General features: G+C 60.6%; 1 protein-coding gene across 1 annotated transcript in view; it reads right to left on the bottom strand.

The window, feature by feature from the left end:
* LOC137300779 (pleckstrin homology domain-containing family G member 5-like) overlaps positions 1–12,500 on the bottom strand; it is a 97,158-nt gene that overhangs the window by 8,427 nt on the left and 76,231 nt on the right. Inside the window, exons 12-15 of the mRNA XM_067970040.1 lie at positions 11,758–11,877; positions 5,792–5,924; positions 4,437–4,552; positions 2,212–2,354 (exon numbers count right to left, since the gene is read on the bottom strand). Coding sequence (XP_067826141.1) covers positions 2,212–2,354; positions 4,437–4,552; positions 5,792–5,924; positions 11,758–11,877 — 512 coding nt within the window. The remainder of the gene's footprint in view (positions 1–2,211; positions 2,355–4,436; positions 4,553–5,791; positions 5,925–11,757; positions 11,878–12,500) is intronic.

Here is a 12,500-nt window from a genome sequence, read left to right as displayed (position 1 = left end):
GTCACTGAAAGCAAACGTGCAGGTGCAGCAAGCAGTTATGAAGGCAAATGGTATGTTGGCCTTCATTGCAAGAGGATTTGAGTACAGGAGCAGGGATGTCCTACTGCAGTTATACAGGGCCTTGGTGAGACCACATCTGGAGTTTTGTGTGCAGTTTTGGTCTCCTTACCTAAGAAAGGATATACTTGCCATAGAGGGAGTGCAGCGAAGGTTCACCAGACTGCTCCCTGGGATGGCAGGACTGTCGTATGAGGAGAGATTGGGTCGACTCGGCCTGTATTCACTCGAATTTAGAAGAATGAGAGGGGATCTCATTGAAACATATAAAATTCTGACAGGGCTAGACAGACTGGATGCAGGGAGGATGTTTCCCCTGGCTAGGGGGTCCAGAATGAGGAGTCACAGTCTCAGGATACGGGGTAGGACATTTAGGACTGAGATGAGGAGAAATTTCTTCACTCAGAGGATGGTGAACCTGTGGAATTCTCTACCACAGAAGGCTGTGGAGGCCAAGTCACTGAATATATTTAAGAAGGAGCTGGATAGATTTCTAAACACAAAAGGCATCAAGGGGTATGGGGAGAGAGCGGGAATATGATAATGAGATAGAGGATCAGCCATGATCACATTGAGTGGTGGAGCAGGTTTGAAGGGCTGAATGGCCTACTCCTGCTCCTATTTTCTATGTTTCTACTTGCAGGGGAGACCAGAACTAGGGGCCATAAATATCACTTCCCATAGGAGGGAAACAAAGAGAAATTGAGTCTGCTCACTCGGGCTGGGATGGCCAGGTATAAAACCTCCCCTGTCTGGGGGTTTCAGTGACGCAGACGCAAAGTGCAGAGCTGAGCCGCTGGACTGACTCCTGCAGTGTCAGCACCAAGGTCTCCATTAAAGATCTTAGGAGGGCGGAACCCGAGAAGATCTATCTGTGTCCACCAGGAAATTAATCGGGGGATACTGGGTTGGAGGTAATCCCGCAGACCAGGGGATCCCGGGGAATGTCCGTATGCTGGTGTGGGCGACACCTATAATCAGGAAAAGAACCTCTGGAAGACATATTACACCCTTTTTATGGACAAATTCATGGACATAATTTTATCATTTTGTGTCTATGTTATTTTTAAATCTTATTTGAAATACTATTTAAGCATTTATTATTTTATTATGTATCATTTTAATCGATGATTTTACTTTTTTGAGAGTCCATAGATGTGTAACTGTTCACTGTACGTTGTACTACATATGTTTTTATTTTGTTTTTTATTCTTGTTTTAGCTTGTTATTTTTATCTATTCTATTATGTATTATTTTGACATATGATTTCAGCTATTTTATTTTATTAAAGTTGTTTTTATCATTTCTGTAAGTGGATTACAATGTCCAGTTCCATCCCCTCGAGGATTCCAATGCTCGCTGAGGTTATGGATGTATGACACTTCCCTGTATCCCTGGTCTCCGTCTTTCCTCTCCCTTTATAACCACTCGCCCCCCACCCTGCCTGTGATATTTCACTGGAATGACATCGTGGACGAGCCTCTTTAATATTCGAAATTTACACTCATTTAATGGAATTAGATTCCAAGAGTGAACTTAAAGTAGTCACTAATAAATCCAATAGGGAATTCAGGAGAAACTTCTTTACCCAGAGAGTGGTGAGAATGTGGAACTCGCTCCCACAAGGAGTGGTTGAGGTGAATAGTACGGATACATTTAAGGGGAAGCTGGATAAACACATGAGGGAGAAAGGAATAGAAGGATATGCTGATAGGGTGAGATGAAGTAGGGAGGGAGGAGGCTCGTGTGGAGCATAAACACCAGCATAGACCTGTAGGGCCGAATGGCCTTTTTCTGTGCTGTAAATTCTTTGTAATTCTGTCCCTTTGTCAGGCTCACGAGTTGAACCTGGGAAAAAGCAACTTAAGCACTGAGAGCACGAGGCTCTTGAAACAGAGGGCGTGCGAGCAGAGAGCCTCAGACTCTGCGAACGTTCCAGAAACAGGTGGGTGATGTGAAGGGGTATTGAGCTGGTAAGCTGCTGTAAATTGCCTCCCTCGTCTGTATCTGTCCTGTGATCTTACGGAAACTGCTGCCCTGACGTCAGACACACGCTGAGGGTGCAGCTCGACCACAACCCGAGGTGGATTGGTCTCAGTCATGGTCCAAGGACAGGAAGTGGTTACAAGGAACAAGATGACTTTGCACACGCACCTGTGTTGTGATTCGAGGGTGTCGGTGTACTTATGTAACAGGGAGGGTGACTGCGTTGCTGAGTTCCCGCTCTCCACATCCTCATTGGGCAGCCCACACCGTCCCTGCACTGATTCCTGCTCCCGTAATCTCTCCAGAAGGTTCTAGATTGTTAAATAAAATTCATGTGTTAGATCAGCAGACGGGAATGGCAGACGGGTGGGAGAGTCAGCCACCCACACTTGAGTTTAGAATTTTTCAACCGTTTTTATTTGTTGACATTGAGGATTCAGTGATTGGGGAATGTCAAAGGTCAGTCTGGACTCTGACAGCCCCTGGCCCCCCTGGACCTGCCCCCGGACCACACCACCCCCCGCCTGGGCTCCCCACACCCCCCAACCTCCCCTGACCAGGCCCTCCCACAACCACTGGTCCATTGGTGCGTCCCCCAAGGACCCATTCTTCATGTATGAGAGAGGGGTCGTGGGTCAACCTCGATCCAACCCTCACCCAACACCCCCAAACGTGCACCCCACTGTCGGGCCCCCTCGAGCTCATTCCCCCAACATGGCTTAGGGGAGCCCAAGGCCAATGGTAGTCTCTTACTACCACCCCAGCTCAATCGGCCTATGTACCGTAGATCCTGCTCCGCGCTGGGGCCCCTCCCTGCTCCGCGCTGGGGCCCCTCCCTGCTCCGCGCTGGGGCCCCTCCCTGCTCCGCGCTGGGGCCCCTCCCTGCTCCGTGCAGGGGCCCCTCCCTGCTCCGTGCAGGGGCCCCCGCCCCGCTCCAATGACACACTTACTCTTCTACAATCTTGAAGTACTTGTCTCTCCTCGACACAGCCTCCCCGGGGCATCTCTCCCTCCCTGTCCCCCTCCCCTCCCCGGGCATCTCTCCCTCCCTGTCCCCCTCCCCTCCCCGGGCATCTCTCCATCCCTGTCCCCCTCCCCTCCCCGGGAATCTCTCCGTCCCTGTCCCCCTCCCCTCCCCGGGCATCTCTCCATCCCTGTCCCCCTCCCCTCCCCGGGCATCTCTCCATCCCTGTCCCCCTCCCCTCCCCGGGAATCTCTCCGTCTCCCTCCCTGTCCCCCTCCCCTCCCCGGGCATCTCTCTGTCCCTGTCCCCCTCCCCTCCCCGGGCATCTCTCCGTCCCTGTCCCCCTCCCCTCCCAGGGCATCTCTCCGTCCCTGTCCCCCTCCCCTCCCTGGGCATCTCTCCGTCCCTGTCCCCCTCCCCTCCCCGGGCATCTCTCCGTCCCTGTCCCCCTCCCCTCCCCGGGCATCTCTCCGTCCCTGTCCCCCTCCCCTCCCCGGGAATCTCTCAGTCCCTGTCCCCCTCCCCTCCCCGGGCATCTCTCCGTCCCTGTCCCCCTCCCCTCCCCGGGCATCTCTCCGTCCTTGTCCCCCTCCCCTCCCCGGGCATCTCTCCGTCCCTGTCCCCCTCCCCTCCCCGGGCATCTCTCCGTCCCTGTCCCCCTCCCCTCCCCGGGCATCTCTCCGTCCCTGTCCCCCTCCCCTCCCCAGGAATCTCTCCGTCCCTGTCCCCCTCCCCTCCCCGGGCATCTCTCCGTCCCTGTCCCCCTCCCCTCCCCGGGCATCTCTCCGTCCTTGTCCCCCTCCCCTCCCCGGGAATCTCTCCGTCTCCCTCCCTGTCCCCCTCCCCTCCCCGGGCATCTCTCCGTCTCCCTCCCTGTCCCCCTCCCCTCCCTGGGCATCTCTCTGTCCCTGTCCCCCTCCCCTCCCCGGGCATCTCTCCGTCCCTGTCCCCCTCCCCTCCCCGGGAATCTCTCCGTCCCTGTCCCCCTCCCCTCCCCGGGAATCTCTCCGTCCCTGTCCCCCTCCCCTCCCGGGGCATCTCTCCGTCCCTGTCCCCCTCCCCTCCCGGGGCATCTCTCCGTCCCTGTCCCCCTCCCCTCCCTGGGCATCTCTCCGTCCCTGTCCCCCTCCCCTCCCCGGGCATCTCTCCGTCCCTGTCCCCCTCCCCTCCCCGGGCATCTCTCCGTCCCTGTCCCCCTCCCCTCCCCGGGCATCTCTCTGTCCCTGTCCCCCTCCGATTCCGCTGGGACATGGTACTGGGAGCTGTGAGAGTATCTCACTTGGCACCTCACCCACACGGGATGTCAGCCTGTGGGAATGACCAGTTCGACTGCCCTGCTCACCTGCAGTGTCCACATTCATCAGTGGGGCCCAGAAATCACACCCGTCCCCTCTGCCATTAGAGCATGTCCCAGCCAATCACCCGTTACCTGAGCATTGAACACGGCCTCAATCCACACTCTGCACTGTCCGCTCACACTGGTCTGGAAAGTGTAAGCAGCCACAAGACTGCGGAACTCATTCAAATAAATCAACAGGAAGGAGCCTGGAGAGGGACAGAGACACCATTAAACGTGACACACCAGGAGCATCGAATCTCACACACACTCACTCTCACAAACACTCACACTCACTCACAAACACACTCACTCACTCACAAACACACTCACTCACTCACAAACACACACCTCCACACACTCACTCACTCACAAACACACTCACTCACTCACAAACACACTCACTCACTCACAAACACACTCACTCACTCACAAACACACTCACTCACTCACAAACACACACCTCCACACACTCACTCACTCACAAACACACTCACTCACTCACAAACACACTCACTCACTCACAAACACACTCACTCACTCACAAACACACTCACTCACTCACAAACACACTCACTCACTCACAAACACACTCACTCACTCACAAACACACACCTCCACACACTCACTCACTCACAAACACACTCACTCACTCACAAACACACTCACTCACTCACAAACACACTCACTCACTCACAAACACACTCACTCACTCACAAACACACACCTCCACACACTCACTCACTCACAAACACACTCACTCACTCACAAACACACTCACTCACTCACAAACACACTCACTCACTCACTCACAAACACACACCTCCACACACTCACTCACTCACAAACACACTCACTCACTCACAAACACACTCACTCACTCACAAACACACTCACTCACTCACAAACACACTCACTCACTCACAAACACATACACCTCCATAAAGACAAGCACACATAGGCCTCCCCTCACTCTCCCCTACCCCCGCTCTCCCCTCACTCTCCCCTCACTCTCCCCTACCCCCGCTCTCCCCTCACTCTCCCCTCACTCTCCCCTACCCCTGCTCTCCCCTCACTCTCCCCTCACTCTCCCCTCCCCTCACTCTCCCCTCACTCTCCCCTACCCCTGCTCTCCCCTCACTCTCCCCTCCCCCCGCTCTCCCCTCACTCTCCCCTACCCCCGCTCTCCCCTCACTCTCCCTTACCCCCGCTCGCCCCTCACTCTCCCCTCACTCTCCCCTCACTCTCCCCTCACTCTCCCCTCCCCCCGCTCTCCCCTCACTCTCCCCTACCCCCGCTCTCCCCTCACTCTCCCCTACCCCCGCTCTCCCCTCACTCTCCCCTACCCCCGCTCTCCCCTCACTCTCCCCTACCCCCGCTCTCCCCCTCCCCCTGAGTAAGCAGAGATATCAGAGGGCAGTTTAATTTTGTGAAACTATGAAACTCACCGGGATCTTTCAGCTCTCTACAGATTATTTTATCCACCAGCAGCGGCTGTCGGATCACTTTGGTTTTCTCCATCTTTTTCACAGGTTTGGTGATGAGGAAAATATCGGTGAAGAGGAAACAGTAAACATCCACCTGTAAGAGGAAGTGTTTGTGGGGTCACTGCAGGAAATGACCCCGACCAACAGTACACAGACCGGGACACCGAGACCCAGCACCGACACCAAGCACCGACACCGAGACCCAGCACCGACACCGAGACCCAGCACCGACACCGAGACCCAGCACCGACACCGAGACCCAGCGCCGACACCGAGAGACCGAGCGCCGACACCGAGACCCAGCACCGAAACCGAGACCCAGCACCGACACCGAGACCCAGCGCCGACACCGAGAGACCGAGCGCCGACACCGAGAGACCGAGCGCCGACACCGAGACCCAGCACCGAAACCGAGACCCAGCACCGACACCGAGACCCCCAGCACCGACACCGAGACCCCCAGCACCGACACCGAGACCCAGCACCGACACCGAGACCCCCAGCACCGACACCGAGACCCAGCACCGACACCGAGACCCCCAGCACCGACACCGAGACCCAGCACCGACACCGAGACCCAACACCGACACCGAGACCCAGCACCGACACCGAGACCCCCAGCACCGACACCGAGACCCAGCACCGACACCGAGACCCCCAGCACCGACACCGAGACCCAGCACCGACACCGAGACCCAGCACCGACACCGAGACCCCCAGCGCCGACACCGAGACCCAGCACCGACACCGAGACCCCCAGCACCGACACCGAGACCCAGCACCGACACCGAGAGACCGAGCGCCGACACCGAGACCCAGCACCGACACCGAGACCCAGCACCGACACCGAGCGACCCAGCACCGACACCGAGACCCAGCACCGACACCGAGACCCAGCACCGACACCGAGACCCAGCACCGACACCGAGCGACCCAGCACCGACACCGAGCGACCCAGCACCGACACCGAGACCCAGCAACGACACCGAGACCCAGCACCGACACCGAGCGACCCAGCACCGACACCGAGCGACCGAGCACCGACACCGAGACCCGGCACCGACACCGAGACCCAGCACCGACACCGAGACCCAGCACCAACACCGAGACCCAGCACCAACACCGAGCGACCGAGCACCGACACCGAGACCCAGCACCGACACCGAGAGACCCAGCACCGACACCGAGAGACCGAGCACCGACACCCGGCACCGACACCGAGACCCCCGGCACCGACACCGAGACCTCCGGCACCGACACCGAGCGACCCGGCACCGACACCGAGACCCGGCACCGACACCGAGAGACCGAGCACCGACACCGAGACCCAGCACCGACACCGAGACCCGGCACCGACACCGAGACCCGGCACCGACACCGAGACCCGGCACCGACACGGAGACCCGGCACCGACACCGAGAGACCCGGCACCGACACCAAGAGACCCAGCACCGACACCGAGACCCAGCACCGACACCGAGAGACCCAGCACCGACACCGAGAGACCGAGCACCGACACCGAGAGACCGAGCACCGACACCCGGCACCGACACCGAGACCCCCGGCACCGAGACCCCCGGCACCGACACCGAGCGACCCGGCACCGACACCGAGACCCAGCACCGACACCGAGAGACCGAGCACCGACACCGAGACCCAGCACCGACACCGAGACCCGGCACCGACACCGAGACCCGGCACCGACACCGAGACCCGGCACCGACACGGAGACCCGGCACCGACACCGAGAGACCCGGCACCGACACCAAGAGACCCAGCACCGACACCGAGACCCAGCACCGACACCGAGAGACCCAGCACCGACACCGAGAGACCGAGCACCGACACCGAGAGACCGAGCACCGACACCCGGCACCGACACCGAGACCCCCGGCACCGACACCGAGACCCCCGGCACCGACACCGAGCGACCCGGCACCGACACCGAGACCCAGCACCGACACCGAGAGACCGAGCACCGACACCGAGACCCGGCACCGACACCGAGACCCGGCACCGACACCGAGACCCGGCACCGACACCGAGACCCGGCACCGACACCGAGACCCGGCACCGACACGGAGACCCGGCACCGACACCGAGAGACCCGGCACCGACACCAAGAGACCCAGCACCGACACCGAGAGACCGAGCACCGACACCGAGACCCGGCACCGACACCGAGACCCGGCACCGACACCGAGACCCGGCACCGACACCGAGACCCGGCACCGACACCGAGACCCGGCACCGACACGGAGACCCGGCACCGACACCGAGAGACCCGGCACCGACACCAAGAGACCCAGCACCGACACCAAGAGACCCAGCACCGACACCGAGACCCAGCACCGACACCGAGAGACCCAGCACCGACACCGAGACCCAGCACCGACACCGAGACCCAGCACCGACACCGAGACCCCCAGCACTGACACCGAGACCCAGCACCGACACCGAGAGACCGAGCACCGACACCGAGAGACCGAGCACCGACACAGAGACCCGGCACCGACACCGAGAGACCCAGCACCGACACCGAGACCCAGCACCGACACCGAGACCCAGTACCTAGACCGAGACCCCCAGCACCGACACCAAGAGACCGAGCACCGACACCAAGACCCCCAGCACCGACACCAAGACCCAGCACCGACACCGAGAGACCGAGCACCGACACCCGGCACCGACACCGAGACCCCCGGCACCGACACCGAGACCCCCGGCACCGACACCGAGCGACCCGGCACCGACACCGAGACCCGGCACCGACACCGAGAGACCCGGCACCGACACCGAGAGACCCGGCACCGACACCGAGAGACCCGGCACCGACACCGAGAGGCCGGCACCGACACCGAGAGACCCAGCACCGACACCGAGACCCAGCACCGACACCGAGACCCAGCACCGACACCGAGAGACCCAGCACCGACACCGAGAGACCCAGCACCGACACCGAGACCCAGCACCGACACCAAGACCCCCAGCACCGAGACCGAGACCCCCAGCACCGACACCAAGACCCAGCACCGACACCGAGAGACCGAGCACCGACACCGAGAGACCGAGCACCGACACCGAGAGACCGAGCACCGACACCGAGAGACCCGGCACCGACACCGAGAGACCCAGCACCGACACCGAGAGACCCAGCACCGACACCGAGAGACCCAGCACCGACACCGAGACCCAGCACAGACACCGAGAGACCCAGCACCGACACCGAGACCCAGCACCGACATCGAGACCCCCAGCACTGACACCGAGACCCAGCACCGACACCGAGAGACCGAGCACCGACACCGAGAGACCGAGCACCGACACCGAGACCCGGCACCGACACCGAGAGACCCAGCACCGACACCGAGACCCAGCACCGACACCGAGACCCAGCACCGAGACCGAGACCCCCAGCACCGACACCGAGACCCAGCACCGACACCAAGAGACCGAGCACCGACACCAAGACCCCCAGCACCGACACCGAGACCCAGCACCGACACCGAGACCCAGCACCGAGACCGAGACCCCCAGCACCGACACCAAGAGACCGAGCACCGACACCAAGACCCCCAGCACCGACACCAAGACCCAGCACCGACACCGAGAGACCGAGCACCGACACCGACACCGAGACCCCCGGCACCGACACCGAGCGACCCGGCACCGACACCGAGACCCCCAGCACCGACACCGAGACCCGGCATCGACACCGAGAGACCCGGCACCGACACCGAGAGACCCGGCACCGACACCGAGAGACCCGGCACCGACACCGAGACCCAGCACCGACACCGAGACCCAGCACCGACACCGAGAGACCCAGCACCGACACCGAGACCCAGCACCGACACCAAGACCCCCAGCACCGACACCAAGACCCAGCACCGAGACCGAGACCCCCAGCACCGACACCAAGACCCAGCATCGACACCGAGAGACCGAGCACCGACACCGAGAGACCGAGCACCGACACCGAGAGACCGAGCACCGACACCGAGACCCGGCACCGACACCGAGAGACCCGGCACCGACACCGAGAGACCCAGCACCGACACCGAGACCCAGCACCGACACCGAGACCCAGCACCGACACCGAGAGACCCAGCACCGACACCGAGAGACCCAGCACCGACACCGAGACCCAGCACCGACATCGAGACCCCCAGCACCGACACCGAGACCCAGCACCGACACCGAGAGACCGAGCACCGACACCGAGAGACCGAGCACCGACACAGAGACCCGGCACTGACACCGAGAGACCCAGCACCGACACCGAGACCCAGCACCGACACCGAGACCCAGCACCGAGACCGAGACCCCCAGCACCGACACCAAGAGACCGAGCACCGACACCAAGACCCCCAGCACCGACACCAAGACCCAGCACCGACACCGAGACCCAGCACCGACACCGAGACCCCCAGCACCGACACCAAGACCCAGCACCGACACCGAGAGACCGAGCACCGACACCGAGACCCAGCACCGACACCGAGAGACCCAGCACCGACACCGAGAGACCCGGCACCGACACCGAGACCCGGCACCGACACCGAGAGACCCAGCACCGACACCGAGACCCAGCACCGACACCGAGACCCAGCACCGAGACCGAGACCCCCAGCACCGACACCAAGACCCAGCACCGACACCAAGAGACCGAGCACCGACACCAAGACCCCCAGCACCGACACCGAGACCCAGCACCGACACCGAGACCCAGCACCGACACCGAGACCCCCAGCACCGACACCGAGACCCCCAGCACCGACACCAAGACCCAGCACCGACACCGAGAGACCGAGCACTGACACCGAGACCCAGCACCGACACCGAGAGACCCAGCACCGACACCGAGAGACCCAGCACCGACACCGAGAGACCCAGCACCGACACCGAGACCCGGCACCGACACTGAGAGACCGAGCAGCGACACCGCGAGACCGAGCACCGACACCGAGCAGCCAGCACCGACACCGAGAGACCGCACGACACCGAGACCGAGCACCGACACCGAGACCGCACCCGACACCGAGACAGCACCGACACCGAGACCCAGCACCGACACCGAGACCAGCACCGACACCGACCGAGCACCGACACCGAGACCGACACCGAGCACCGACCCGAGAGACCGAGCACCGACACTGAGACCAGCACCGACACCGAGAGACCCGAGCACCGACACCGAGACCCAGCACCGACACCGAGCACCGACCCGACACCGACACGACCCAGCACCGACACCGAGACCCAGCACCGACACCGAGACCGACACCGAGACCAGCACCGACACCGACCGCACCGACACCGAGCACCGACACCAGACCGACACCGACCGACGGACAGACCAGCACCGACACCGAGCGACCCAGCACCGACACCGAGACCAGCACCGACACCGAGACCCAGCACCGACACCGAGAGACCTAGCACCGACACCGAGCGACCCAGCACCGACACCAAGACCCAGCACCGACACCGAAACCCAGCACCGACACCGAAACCCAGCACCGACACCGAAACCCAGCACCGACACCGAAACCCAGCACCGACACCGAAACCCAGCACCGACACCGAGAGACCGAGCACCGACACCCAGCACCGACACCGAGAGACCGAGCACCGACACCCAGCACCGACACCGACACCGAGACCAGCACCGACACCGAGAGACCGAACACCGACACCGAGACCAAGAACCCAAACACTGAACACTGAGAGCAAGCTCCCAGAGACTCAGCATCCAGACAACGAACATTGAGAGACGGAGCAATGGGAGACGGAGCAATGGGAGACGGAGCAATGGGAGACGGAGCAATGGTCATTCTGCAGCCCACCCTCTCGGTCACTCCATGCACTCGCCCGAGTCTCTCAGACACTCCAGTCCCTCGGTCCTGCTAGCCCAGTTGGCTCACCTTGCTGTCTTTTCCTTCTTTCATTCTCAAGCTTCCCTCCAGGAGCAGTTGCCTGGTTTCGTCGGGTGAGGTCCCAAGCATTGGGGCAGTAAGGTCCAGGTGACAGAACTCCTTCAGAACCTAACGCAACAAAATGGACCATCAGTACCTGGCAGCTTGTGCCTATTACCTCTGCTTATATAGAACTTATAGCACAGAAACAGGCCATTCGGCCCAACTGGTCTATCCCGGTGTTTATGCTCCACACGAGCCTCCTCCCTCCCTACCTCATCTCACCCTATCAGCATATCCTTCTATTCCTTTCTCCCTCGTGTGTTTATCCAGCTTCCCCTTAAATGTATCTACACTAGTCTATCATTTTTGGTAATATTCACACATAAGTGGTTATGATCCCAATGGGTCAGGGGATGTTATAATGAAGTATTCGAGGTCACAAACAGGCTGTCCAGTGATCCCCAGAATCGGACCCCAAACAGGGAGGTGACATTGGGTTTAGTCCTGACCGACCAGGAAGCAGTTAGTTCCCAATTTGAGGTAAGTGGACAGCTGGGGTCTGTTAATCATTGTGATGATCATTTCAAGGTTCAGATGAGGACAAAACAGATAATAAATAACAAAGAAGTTTGATCTCAGGAGCGTAGACTCTGAGGGGAAGAAGAGCTGCAATTCAGATCAAGAGAACAACTGAGCTGAGAGAGGAGGAGTGTGGGAGTGTGAGAGAGTGAGAGAGGAGGAGTGTGGGA

This window comes from Heptranchias perlo, chromosome 32 (genome assembly GCF_035084215.1).
Source record: "Heptranchias perlo isolate sHepPer1 chromosome 32, sHepPer1.hap1, whole genome shotgun sequence".
Taxonomy (NCBI): domain Eukaryota; kingdom Metazoa; phylum Chordata; class Chondrichthyes; order Hexanchiformes; family Hexanchidae; genus Heptranchias; species Heptranchias perlo.
This window is presented reverse-complemented; position numbering and strand designations above follow the sequence as displayed.